The sequence below is a fragment of the Amblyomma maculatum genome, chromosome 9 (assembly GCF_055883805.1).
Source record: "Amblyomma maculatum isolate TAMU_Amacu chromosome 9, ASM5588380v1, whole genome shotgun sequence".
Taxonomy (NCBI): domain Eukaryota; kingdom Metazoa; phylum Arthropoda; class Arachnida; order Ixodida; family Ixodidae; genus Amblyomma; species Amblyomma maculatum.
This window is the reverse complement of record NC_139352.1, coordinates 50,570,672-50,584,605: the sequence shown is the minus strand read 5'-3', so window position 1 is coordinate 50,584,605 and position 13,934 is coordinate 50,570,672. Positions and strand designations below refer to the sequence as shown.

The following is a 13,934-nucleotide window of genomic DNA, read 5'->3' as shown; positions in this document are numbered from 1 at the left end:
GGCAAACTATCCTCTCCGCGCTGTCAAAAACACACCTTTGGAACCTTCACTCCGCACTTCCGACAACCCTATCATAATATAGAATATTCTAACGATTCCGTCTTCTTTGTAAACCACTTTAGTATTGAATAGCAACATGCAGTTCATGTCCGAACTAATATCGAACTTATTGTGCTAATGGACCATCAATAATTTTTGAGTAGTTAGGGCCTAGTCGATACAACTCTGTTAGTAGAACTATCCATTCATGGATGATCGGAAGGAGAAAAAGTATGCACACGAGAGAAAGTGTCAAGGTAAACATCAGATATATTTTACGCACTTCAAATATTTATAATCTAGCCCCACTAAGTACAGTGTTCTGCAGCGGCAGTGCTCGCGCTACACAGCGGTCGTTAGACAAGGTGCAGTTGTTGCTAACGAGGCCCATGCAATTATCCTTTGCCTAGGTCAAACTAGAAGAAAAAAGCAAATCACTCAGGCAGCCGAGGAAGTTTCAATCTTAGTACTTTTATTGTGCTAAGATGATCATTCTTCCCCTGAGCTCTGCTCGTAGGAGGGAGTGGGATTTCGTGTTTGGCCTGTAAAAACACTTGGTTTCACCCAACTAAGCCGGGCCCAGAGGAGACGGCACAACTAAGCTCTGGTCCAGTGGAATAGACCCAGAGCGAAGAGAATTGTGACCGTTCCAAGAGACACCGTCAGTGTTCCTGCTCCGTTCGGGTCATCGCAGCCGGTTAGCAGGGCAGCTGCTGTGTAGCCTGCCTTGATAGCGCTGATGGCGGTTGCCTTGGCAACAAGGCATGGCGGGGTGAATGACCTTTCGTAACAAGTTGCCTGAACTCCCCAATTCCTGAAAAATAAAAACACAATTGCAAGAAAGTTGAAACATGGTAATGCTTGGATGTGAACTGCAATTGACGTTCTCTTTTTCTTGTGTGAGATTGAAGGCGACCTTTTGCATGGGGCCCCTGCTTCGAGCCTCCAAGTCTAACAGTGGAGGCTGTTTGCAGTGTACTGCAGGAAAGACTTGCTGCAATTATTTTTCCTATTTAAGACCGTTCAGGAATGGGTGATGTTGGCGACGATATCAAAGGATCAGTAAGGCTCTGGATCAAAGTAATGAAAATAAAATGAGGAAAATGATGCTATTGCTGGTGATTGAAGTGAGCTAGGTATGCCAAAATCACAAAACACATTTTCATAAGGAACACCACAAAATGGTCATAACGACCTCAAGTGCAGGGGCAAGCGAGCTGATCAAATGATGCAGTGAAATTACAAATATAATATGCTGTGGCACAACTTCATAAAACAGCTAGACTGGGCTGCTATGGTGGGTAGATGTGTTGTATATTTCGCCGTTAACTGAAATTAAATAAATCTTCTGGAGCCCGAAAGAAGCGTAAAATTGTGTGTCGAGGTTACTTCGAAGAATGGAGAAATATTTGGAATTTCGAGTAGCTAAGTAAGGTAGGTCTTCAACCTCATTTGATGTTCTACAAGACGGCAGCGGAATCGGCGGAAATTACTGTCTCCTAAACACGTAATATAAACAAGTTTGGGGTGCGACCTGATGCCGGTGCACACCTCCGGAAACGCACTCTCTCAACAGAACAGGAGTTGGCCACCCTGGTGCAGTAATTGGCCGCAACCTCTCATGATTAGTTCCCAGAACCGGGTTAATTGGAGAAATATGGGAGAGGCCTTCGCCCTGCAGTGGGTATAGTCAGGATGATGATGATGATGACGATGATGATGATGATGATGATGAAACACGTACTCTTACTAGCAGAGCGCGCTAGTGGCTGCCAAAGCGTGGACGCGCTTACGAAGCACTTTTCTTTCTTCCACCGTGGTATTTATTCCGACAGTCGGCTTCTTTTGATCTCGGTGCCTATGACGGAACATGGATAATATAAGGAGCAATAGCATGGCTGTCTCAGCTTCCAACTGCCGAGAAGGACCAGGCTCACCACCGATTTCAAATCAGTCTGAATTCCCTCGGCTCACTACGCGAGCTTATACGGTTAAATCATGTGACGCGCATACTCACAGTTGACGTAATGCAGGTATAATTTGAGAAAATGTAAACACAAATTAAAAGACAGGCAATGGGATAGAAACCACGGACCAATCACTGCCAACTACCGGGCCTGCGTGGCTTGGAGCCAGCATGTCTAATGACGGATCCAAGGGTCTATATTGGAGCGCATTAGGCAGTAATTATAGAAAATCATTATTTACTTTATAGTATCTATAGAAAAAACCTAAAAGAGCATCTATTGAATCTCTCTAAAGAGTTGCCAAAGACATTCACTATTGTATTTCGATAGAAGCACGTCTTTCGTGGTTGTGTAAGAATGCGGTGGCCAAATAATTATTCAAACTCATTTAACATATTGCATACAGAGTTAAAAGGAATACAATATACTCAAATGAGAAAACTGTAAAGAAATTCTAAATCAACCCATTGCACATTTTTGTAAGGGTGGGAGGCTGCATTCCGATCTCACTCTCCCATCCACAGGCCCGTGTTGACCGCGCCCTGTCAGGAGCATCCTTGAATGTCAAATGTAGATGTCCTCAGATGCTTAGACATTCCTCGGACACTAGACGTCATTTCCTTGGCGCCAGTTTCTGTTGGCTATCTTCCTTTGTGTTGCATAAAGTTCTCCTTGTTTCATTTACCTTTGTTTTCTGATTTGCGCCAGAATATTTGTCACTAGAATCAACCGACCCGCGAGGTGTCATGAACATTTGCTCTTTAGTACCGCGATAGCGTTGAGGGGCCCGTCCCTCAGACAAAGCGATGTCGCCGTCAACGTCGTTGTTGTAAGCGAAACGTCACAGGCCCATGGCGCTGGAAGGTGGTAGCTGCGAGATGGCATGACACGGCGCTGATTCTTCTTCAATTCTTCTTCGAGTTTCTGCAACTTATCGAGAACATATGATATAAGAACTTTGGGAGGGGCTGCCTACTGCCGAAATATAAAGTCTCACTTTAATAAAACGAAACTGTACGGATGGTTAAAGTGAGGCATTATATGTCAGGTATAGTAGCCTACGCTATCTTCATGCCCTCAAAGACGGAGCTTAGGTGTGCCCTAAATTTTCCACTTTTCATCTTGTTTTACACCAGCCTTCGTTCATCTCTGTGCGCAGAGATAAGAGAAACGGATCAAAGTATATCACTCTATGGGTATTTCTAGCATGCTCGAACATATCTATCGAGTTCTCGGCGCTTTCTCAGTTCTCCAGGCAGTAGTGCAATATGCCTTAGCTTCGATTGATTGATTGAAAACATCTTTTATTTACAGAGTCTTGTAGAACATGAGGGTGGGCCGCCTAGTCAGGTAATCCATTGGACATTGCTGCCGAACTTGTCTCCCCCACCAGTCAATGTTGACGTTCAGGTCCATCAGTGAGCACAAAATCCTCCCAATGCTCCTCTGATGGGTTTGGAATGGGCTCAACTATGACATTGAATTGGCATGCCCACACCTTGTGGTAGGGATTAGCTGCTCCTCCACAGTGTGCGCATTGCGAAGAGTATAGTGTAGGGTATTACTGGTGTACGTAGCCTAGCTGGCGTTGGATATGTGTTTGTAGTCTCCTAAGGGTGTTCTCTTCTAACGTGTTAAAATATTTATGTGCTGTTGGGTACACTTGCCTGGCTGTTCTGTATGGCGTGAAATTGTCAGCATACACTGCTGAGGCTATTGGTCACATCATCCTCCATAGTCTTCAGGGGAAAATGTCCGGTGTAGAAGAATTCGGGCATGCCTGTAGGCGGCTTTGTTTCTGTTATAGCGTCGTGTTGTATCGCGAGAAGGACGCTCGCTGTGTATTGCCATGGCTTACCACGTTCGTCATGTCTGCGCATGCGCCGGCAGCTCACGCAGGTATAAGACAGCGCGCATTCTCCATGTACGGGGATTGTTGGTTTGAGGCTGCGAGCATGCACCTCACAATAAAGCTTCCTGTTCCTTGGCCTGGCGTCTGGATACAACAGTTTCCTCCTCGTGGCCGAGGCAAATATATCAGTTTTGTTGACCACTGCGTTGGAGGACTGTGTAATCTAGTTGCTTTTTTTTATGCTACTCAAAACGTACAATATTTACGCAAGAACCACCAGCCGTGTTCCAATGAAATACCCTTGCTAAACATATTTTATCATCTTTGATGTTTCAATGCCCGAGAGCCAGTCAAGATCTGGATCCTCAAGGTTAATAATTTCGATATAATCATACAATGGCTCCATTCAAGTATGTTCTGGCTGTCTGTGCGTCAAGATCTGCGTCACGCACCGCGATCTTGCTTCTCCCTATCCTATGCATGCCCAACGCCATTACAATGTCATAGCGCCCCTATTTTCAATCAGGAGATACCTGTTGCCGTGATGGTTAAACGACAAATCCCTATTAACGTCTCACAAAAAAAAATGATTCCCAGCATTTCAAGAAAACATGCTCAGTGGTTTCTGCTTGCATAAGAAGCAGAGGAATTCCCAAGAAAGAAAAAATAATATCTCTTTAAATCGTTCTTTAACTGGCAAAGGCCCGTGATGTAGACGAAAACATTATTTGACAGAATGAATAATGTCCACTTTTAAACTCTTCTTAACATATCTTAACCAGGGCCTACACTGTATAACTGTTGATATGCTATAGTGCAGGGAACAGTGACGCACCTACATATCTGAAAAACTTTGTAGCGTGTTACATGAAGGTAATATCATAGAAACCGTTTATAACAAAAATTACAAGATTGCAAAACATTAAAATATCCAGGAATAGGCCTTTAAATGCGATGTTACGTCGCAACAAATGCGAGCAAACCCTAGTCTATTCTCAACTCAATAACAACACGTAAAAATAAGTCCTTAGCATACCCAAAGAAAATTAAGCGGTTTAATGGCTGTCGTTACATAGAAATAAATAGCATGAACAAAGACCTCCAGCGCTGAAACAGGTTAGTCCGACTTGTCCTCTCTCAAAACTGCAAATAGCCTATGCACAGCACATATAGACGTGAACAGTGTAGTACATGCATCACGTATCGCAGCTTGCTGACCGAAAAAAGATCTCAAACAATCGCCCGTCCTGATATTAAGAGATTCAATCTAACAAACTGTTTCCCTTTTATTATGCAAACTTGCTTCCCAAGTAAGGTCCAGGAGTGTAAAATTCAAGAGGGACACCTAAGTACTTAGGTACAGTTGTTGTCCAAAATTCGTTTGCGGAGGCACTCCGGGTTCGAAACGATTCCTAATGCCAAAGTCCCTAGCACTTTCACTTGCTCCGCAGAACAAACTTTCAAAATGCTTTCATAATTTGTGATATCTCCGTAGCTGCACACATCGCGTGCTAAGCTTCCAGCTCTTCAAGGTGCACTTCGAATGTCAGTCTCCACCTATTTGGATAAAGTTTGCACAAAATACCATATTGCGCCTATTTCGCCTAAAGAGAAAGCGTAAGCACCCATAAATATTTATCTATACATTGAAGACGTTGAAAAAAAAAGGTGAACGAAAAGAAACTCTGCTGAACGAGCGCTAACGTTTTTTGTTTTGTTTTTCATGTACAGTCTTTGTCAAAACTTAACAGCCCTGGTGGCTTGCTTCTGAACTGCAAAGCGGGCTTCGTAATACATTCCCAGTGTTCCAAATCTCCTAAAGGTAAGATTTATTTGTTTTTTCATCTTCAACGGGCAGAACTTCCACAAAAGCTAAAGAAGCCCCACTACACGCCTTACGAGCAGACCCAGCTCTGGGCTCTAAACTTTTGACAAAGACTGCATGTCTGTGTTTACTCAAGCTACACCGGCCGCTGATAAATGTCCTTTACAGCGAAAGCCGGCGATTTGTGCAGTCTTAAAAATTGGGAGTAAGCACTGAAGTTCATATACGACAGAAATTCAGTAGCATTCATCTTATAAAATTCAAGTTGATGATAGCCGCACTCTTTTGTGTTGCGCCATTGCCAGAAGCCCATTGTGTTGCGCCATTCCCGCATAATGGGAAAGGAGACCTGCACATTGTTTCGCCGAAGTGACCAAAAAGAAACCAAGCTCCCGCCTAAAGCTTACCTGCACTCCGAAGCCTTTATTTCGAACACGTCACCAGGTCTGACAGAAGAAAGCATCTTCTCTATTTCGCAAGCAGCTTGTTTTTTAACGTCTACACACGTCCTGGCGATGACGAAATCTGCATTCAAGTGATAAAAGAAAATTAGATCCATGTTTATAACAGGACTTTGTACAGCCACTGTGTGTGTGTGTGTGTGTGTGTGTGTGTGTGTGTGTGTGTGTGTGTGTGTGTGTGTGTGTGTGTGTGTGTGTGTGTGTGTGTGTGTGTGTGTGTGTGTGTGTGTGTGTGTGTGTGTGTGTGTGTGTGTGTGTGTGTGTGTGTGTGTGTGTGTGTGTGTGTGTGTGTGTGTGTGTGTGTGTGTGTGTGTGTGTGTGTGTGTGTGTGTGTGTGTGTGTGTGTGTGTGTGTGTGTGTGTGTGTGTGTGTGTGTGTGTGTGTGTGTGTGTGTGTGTGTGTGTGTGTGTGTGTGTGTGTGTGTGTGTGTGTGTGTGTGTGTGTGTGTGTGTGTGTGTGTGTGTGTGTGTGTGTGTGTGTGTGTGTGTGTGTGTGTGTGTGTGTGTGTGTGTGTGTGTGTGTGTGTGTGTGTGTGTGTGTGTGTGTGTGTGTGTGTGTGTGTGTGTGTGTGTGTGTGTGTGTGTGTGTGTGTGTGTGTGTGTGTGTGTGTGTGTGTGTGTGTGTGTGTGTGTGTGTGTGTGTGTGTGTGTGTGTGTGTGTGTGTGTGTGTGTGTGTGTGTGTGTGTGTGTGTGTGTGTGTGTGTGTGTGTGTGTGTGTGTGTGTGTGTGTGTGTGTGTGTGTGTGTGTGTGTGTGTGTGTGTGTGTGTGTGTGTGTGTGTGTGTGTGTCTACAGTATTAAGTTAAGTACAGCATGTTCATTAATCATGATATCAGTAATCGTTGCTGCCACAGTAGGAGGGTGAATAGAGGGAAATTTGTGGGTGTCCGACGAAAAAAAACAGATATAAAGTGGGCACTAAAAGCGTCAGCTATTATTAACGGATGATTAGTTGTTTCATAACCGATGATTATAGATGGCGATGCAGACTCTGTTGGCAAGACAGAGCGCAAAAATTTGCGTGTATTAGTTTTTAGAAGACTTCCTAACTAGACATTGAAAAAACTCTCTTTGACCGATTTGGTGATTACTCAAAGTTCTTCCTTTGCCCTGCTAAACTTGATAACGCTTTCTGGATCCGATAAACGCTTCATGAGCCTGAGGCACCCAACGCGACGTGATACGGGGAGGATATCACGTGCCATCCAAAGTACTTTGAAGATGAGGTTAAGGGGTTCGCAGAGGCCAAGTGAATGCAGCCAGCACAGAACCGAGTTAATAGAGTAATATGGGATGGGCCTGCACCATGCAGTGAGTATAGTCCTGCTAATGATTATAATGATGATCGACTAAACAGCGTAGATTAGATATGCCAGTATTGATAACCAAGCTCTATTCTTTCTAAGCTTATCATAGGGACTGTCCTTATCTCAGCTGCCATGGGTTCAGTGTATTGCAAATTGGCCCTGCCCATTCTTTATGGGCCACTAAAGTAGCGTAAAACATTGTCAAATTTAAAAAATAACGATCAGCACTTATGCCGGTAAAAGGCTTCCTACCATGCGCGAGCCAAGGGTTAGGAAGCGTACTTTGGTCTTTGCAAAGAATTCAGAGACAATTTAAAAGACCCCTGCAAGTGCGTTCCGGGATCATGAAGAAATGCAGTCAGGTACCATGTGACGAACCACTCCTGGTGCCGAAACCGGGTCACTGCATTGATGTCTCGTCAATAGGAGTGCTTTGTTAGATGGCGTCGGCATGCAGTTTGGCGTGATTTCGGCTCGCGCTCGCAAGAGCCTCTTATTTTGGCTCACGAGATTACATTCATTACTACAAATTATCCGTACTTGTGTTCTGTACTTGAAATGTTTTACGCAAATTCCAAAGTCCTACTTACTCGACTCTCCGCACAGGAGGATGAAGCTGCCATCTTTGTGCCACGATCAGCTTGACTTTTGTCCTGAATATATCAAAGCCAATCTGACTTCTTTTGAAGAAGGTTATCGACAACTTCGAGATTTCATTTGCGACATAAATGCTGTTAAAGGTGAGTGAACGCCTTCTCATATAGCTGGAGTTTTAGGCACTTGTGTAACGTGATATTGTATGGTATGGTACGTCATGGTACGGTGCGGTATGGCGTGATGTTGTGTTGTATCGTAAGCTATCGTACGGCACGGTGTAGGTATGGTATGGTATGGTATGGTATGGTATGGTATGGTATGGTATGGTATGGTATGGTATGGTACGGTACGGTACGGTACGGTACGGTACGGTATGGTATGGTATGGCATGGTATGGTATGGTATGGTATGGCATGGTATGGTATGATGCGATGTGGTATAGCGTGCGCACGGCAGAAAGAGGGCAAGAGTATGGGTTTCGTGGCAACAGAAAAAAAAGCAGTGTAAGTAATGGTGTATTGTAGTGTTAGTACGATGTAACGTTTTATGGTACGGTACGCAAGATCGGACCAAGCGGAAGGTGGGGCCTCAGGCGACAGAAACGAAGATGAAATGCATGAATGAGGCACACACCTCAACTGACTTTTCTCAGTGTTAAGCGATAGTGTCAGCGCCCTGTAACGCAAAAATCCTGGCGTCGTCTCTCAGCTTCGGTCATGCGAAGGTCGGAAAAAAATTCAACGAACCAGAAAATGGTGACAGGAAATAGGGCCGGCTCCTAATGGAGCCACAACTGCCAAGCAGGTTCTTGCAAGGGTGACAATTCATAATACCACGACATTTAGATAAAACCAAAAAGTGCGTCACTTCAATGGGTATTCGTGGTCGAATCCACGCCCTCCGCTATCGAGGCAAACGCTACGAGGCCTCAAAAGATAGTTATGCGTGTTAGAGGGGAATCTAGCGAATGCGTTCTTATGTTTCATGTGGTCTTGCACGTAAAGTAGTAGCTTATGAGTGTATGATAATGTGTGTAAAATTAGCGACTTTTCAAATCACTGCAATAATCATTAGGCCTCAGCAAAGTGCTAGTATGTCTTCGTATTATGGAGGCGACATAGTGGCGCCTGCATGGGGCGGCACCCCTCTGCCTTGACGCGCTTTCCCTCGAGACCGGCCGCGGCCTTGAATACCAGACACGCCGGTGTCAAGCCAGCTGGCGCCTGAGTAGAATGCTTCTTACTTTGCTTTGCGACTTCAGCCTGACATTCGCTAAACCTTTGTGTTCATTTTGCGAGCGCAAGTTCGCGAGGCGTGCCAAAAGAGCCTTCGCTGCGGTGAACTGCATTTCCGCAATGTGGCGCTCGCATCAGAAGACACCTGCTTCATGGCGAACACCGTGGCAGTCAGCGCTTGCAATTCTTGCAATGCGATGCGCGCGCTTCCTTGCGGAGAAGCATCTCGCTAATTTATTAATCACCTAGAGCACCTATAGTTCTACCACTCGGACGCGAAGTAGCCCGCACCGTCTAGAGCATTCCACCCATCAACTCGGGCTGCCTAACGGTCGGTGGAAGAGGCGATCCGATAGCATCCGCAATGTGCACTCCTACGCAAGACGTGGCCACAAAGAACATCACTGGAGGCGTTTTATGTAAATTGCATAGGCACAAGAGCTTAATTTTGATACATATATCATGTTGTCATGTTTTGAACGATTGTTTTTAATTGGAGGCCCGTCTCTTTATAAGCCCTTTCAGGGCCATAAAGTTTTAAATGTTATAAGGTTATAAAGTGCATTCAGTTTTGAGGAGTGCTGGAGAGTGATACCTTCTTACATGGCACGTATACATAGCCACGAATGTAACAATGTACTGAGCCCGTATTTCAAACGAAAGCATTATTATTACCTTTTTGCTGTAGCCAAATGTACAAAATATTCGAGGCAGAGTAGCAAGGTATACTATCTGAGGCTCCAGTTGAAGGAAACGCGCGAGTTGTTTCTGTACATCGCCATATTTCTGTCTGCGAAGCTGCCGATCATTCAACCAGGGATTGACGTTGGGGGCATGAAGTTACTTAACGCCTATTTAACTAGTCAGACTAGGTATACACTACCCCTGGAGGCGCCTGCGTTCCCGTTCCCATCGTTGCTCGAGCCGCCAAAGCTCGCCTCTGCGTTCGAAAACTCAGCGAATTAAATAATAAGCGACGTAAAGCATCTGCCTGCATAGACCTATGTGGTTAAATGTCAACTATCACCCCCCCATCCCCCAGGCGCAACGTCAAAGAGGTGCTTTGATTCTTTTGGCGATGTCTTCCGACTACGCGTTTCACATGGTGATGGGAGTTTGGAACGCGACAATAGTTAGGAAAACGCGAGGCTCGGAGTGTACACGTGTAGTGGTTGCATGGTGAGGCGTGTTTCCCACTTGATGATGACGAACGTGGCACAGGAAATGGGCGCCAACAGCAACAAGACCTGTAATAAGCCATACGGCTGCAAAGAAAAGCTATACAGATTTCTCAGAAAATTCGTATAGTTAAAGAAAAATTCGTCGTTTGTAGCCGTATATCCATGGCTGAGCTTGGGTGGATGTCAATGAGCAATTACTCCCTTATTACAAATCTGCTCCACCTTGGGGGATTCCCCTTAATATCCGACCAACAACAAGACCAGCGGGAAGTAAACAAATGTTCGCGCAGTGGTGCATGCAGTCTGCCGTTAGCAATTCAAGGTATTCCATATAAAAGAACTTCTATGACATAACGAGTTTTGTGGCTTTAGTACGGTAGTCGTTTTCTGCCTGTAAACAAATTTCCGCTTTTTAGGTTTTCTCAAGGCTGAGGCTTCCACCCCAGAGACTTGGCTGCAGCAGTGTCTGCAACAATATCCCCTTCGAGTGCACAATTCAGGTGATGAGTGCAGGTGAGGAAAGTGATACGATTTGGTTTGGTTTGTGGGGTTTAACGTCTCAAAGCGACTCTGGCTATGAGAGACGCCGTAGTGGAGGAGTCCGGAAATTTCGACCACCTGGGTTCTTTAACGTACATTAACCGCAAAGCACACGGGCGCTTTACTCTTCGCCTCCATGGAAAAGCGGCCGCCGAGGCCGCCGAGATTCGATTCCGCATCTTTGGGAACAGTAGTTGAGCGCCGTAACCACTGCGCCACCGCGGCGGGGTCGAAGTTGATACGAAACTGCAGATAAATCAATAAAGATTCAAATATATGGGTCCAAGGCTTTCTCGGGTTACTTGATATATATATGTGCATATCTGCGAAAGTATAACTGTAAAGGAGTCGGGCGTTAACCCTGCGTCAGATTGTAGCGTTACGTTCTGTTGCACAGCCAGTCCGGATCTACGCGTTTGTCACATCAACGAGCAAGAAGCGGTTGAAAATTTTCGTATGAGCCAATCATATGGAATTATGGGAATATAGACTTATGGTAAAGAAAAAGGCATGAATAGATTGATAGATGGATTTATTGAAAGGAAAGGCAGAGGAGTTGGCCGGAATAATTGAAATCTGGCCTGCTACTCTGCACTTGGGAAGGGGAAGGAGAAAAGAAAGAAGATCATGATGAATGACGATGTGGGAGGAGGCATATGAAATATATACACAGGCACAGTAGCTTACCTCACAAGCGCGAATCAAGTCCGCTAGCGCACACAAAACGGCAAAGAGCTCGAACTGCCTGGACACCCTTCTCCTTGTCCTGCCAAGCGCCCAGCAGCAGTTCCTCCGACAGAGGCCTCTTGTCCAAATGATTCAAGTAAGCGGCTAGCACACTTCTTTCGCACGCGTACACTGGGCACACCAATAATATATGGTCCACAGTCTCTGGGATGCCACAAGTTGAAAATTCCGGCGAGTCCGCTTGTCCAGTTAAATCTAAGTACTTTCGTGTGAAAGCCACGTTTAAACGAAGTCTATGTAGCAAGCATGCCTGATGACGCGAAATATAACGCGGAACATAAATTTCAATGTTCGATCGAGCCTTTTTAGACAAATGTCTCGGGCGTCTGGCTGGGCCCAGTAAGCTGCTGTAGCATTCTTCATACAACTCGTAAGAAGGCACGTCGTATCCGCTCTTGAAAAAGGCACGGCTGCTTGGAGGCCATTGCTGAGTGCGCTTTTCGCTTCAACATCGGCCTGTTCATTCCCATGGAACCCGCAGTGGGCAGGGATCCATTGAAACATTATCCTGTGGCCTTGCAGCTGGGCAGATGTGAGGAGTTCCATAATGTTTAGTGCCAGGGACTGGTTGGCAGCGTGGCGTAAGAAGTTTTCCAAAATTTACAATGCAGTCTTTGAGTCCGTGGATATACACCATTTTGAGGTGGTTCCCCACATATGTAGCGAATAAATTCCCGAATGGCTACAAGTTCAGCAGCGGTTGATGTAGACGTATGTCCCAAAAGGAAATGTAGAGTCGTTTTCTGAGCTGGTATGACCACTGCTGCAGCGGATGCCTGTGCTGACACAGATCCATCGGTGTATACGTGAATATAATTAGGGTATTCTATCCAGATGTGCGCCAGAGCAAGTTGTTTGAGTCCACTAAGTGGCACCATTGATTTCTTTAGTATTCCGGGAACACGAAGGTGCACCAAAGGTTTATCCATCGTCCATGGTGGTTGGGCGGGACGATATGGGAGGGCATATCCTGTCGGTACTTGCGACTGATGGCAATGGAGTGCGCTTGTAAAACTGCAGTGATGCCGCTCATTCAGAATCTTGCGGAGTGGGTGAAAACGATGTATTGTAAGTGCTCGTAAATATACACGAAGTGGTTCGTGCGACAAGTATATGGACATTGGGCGAGCGTGTGCCTCTTCAATTGTGCCTTTGTTAGAGGTGCATCTGGGCAGTCCAAGGCATATTTTCAGTGCCTGCGCTTGCATGCTGTCTAAAGTCCGCAAGCAGGAAATGCTCACACTAGAGAGTACTGGGAGACTGTACCGGATGTAGCCAACAAAGTCTCGTAAAGCCGTATAAAGGAGCGCTCAGTTGGACCCCATTTGATTCCAGCTATGAAACGAAGTACATGTATTTTACGTGGTTTCCATATACTTTCCTTATTGTTTCCATATAATTTCAATATGGTGTTATGGAGTCCGCATATTTCTATATGCGTATTCCATATAGACTATTACCACTTCATGCATTTCATATGCTGTCAATATAATCCACATGCAAGACATGGAATTATGGGGCTCATCATAATGAAAGCTTCAATACTTCGCGATCGAGTGTTGTTATGGAAAAAAAATTATGCTTAAAAAGTGTAATCGCGTTGCATATAAATGATTCTTTTTTTTTCGCACAGAGAGGCCATAGCGAGAGCAACATGTGTTGGCAAGGTGCTTCAGCGGAGTTCTCCTTTGGATTATGAATCGCTCAATGAATACAACAAGAGGTTGCACTCTGCACTGCTGATGATTCGCGGTTGTGAACTACCGTCTGAGTTCACTCCCGACCTCCACAGCACTCAGGCCACTCTATTCCCTCACAGCTACGCGGTACTATTACTGGCAACCGTACTTCTGATGCGCTTGAAAAGCGTGTAGAAGTAGAAAGAGCCAATAAAAAATGCGAATAAACAAACAACGAAACAGGGTGACATGATGACTACAATTAAAAGACTTTATTGTATAGCAAAAGAACTTTTCAGTGCACCCGGTCAAAATCAGCTCAAACACAGAATCCACTTTCTTGCGATTATTAACTCACCACTCTCCCCAACGCTCGCAGCTCTACTATAAATCTACGGGGAACTGTCGATATCCGAAGGTCTAGTAACCTTAATAAGCAGGTTCGGGCGAGCAGTTTTAGCAGCCCAAGACCAATATCAAGAATTAAATACCTGCTGAAAAAAAT

General features: G+C 45.1%; 1 protein-coding gene and 1 long non-coding RNA gene across 2 annotated transcripts; one reads left to right on the top strand and one right to left on the bottom strand.

Moving 5' to 3' along the window:
• Window positions 1-555: 555 nt before the first annotated feature.
• Window positions 556-6,203, bottom strand: LOC146179050 (uncharacterized). The gene is made up of 2 exons (XR_014700908.1): window positions 6,091-6,203; window positions 556-853 (listed from the first exon to the last, which is right to left on the bottom strand). It is a non-coding gene; the product is annotated as an uncharacterized LOC146179050 (long non-coding RNA).
• Window positions 6,204-8,023: 1,820 nt separating this feature from the next.
• Window positions 8,024-13,691, top strand: LOC146179049 (uncharacterized). Its single transcript, XM_084579836.1, has 3 exons — window positions 8,024-8,190; window positions 10,880-10,976; window positions 13,384-13,691. Exons 1-3 carry the CDS (start codon window positions 8,061-8,063, stop codon window positions 13,622-13,624), a joined length of 468 nt encoding a protein of 155 aa, XP_084435962.1. The 5' UTR covers window positions 8,024-8,060; the 3' UTR covers window positions 13,625-13,691.
• Window positions 13,692-13,934: the final 243 nt, after the last annotated feature.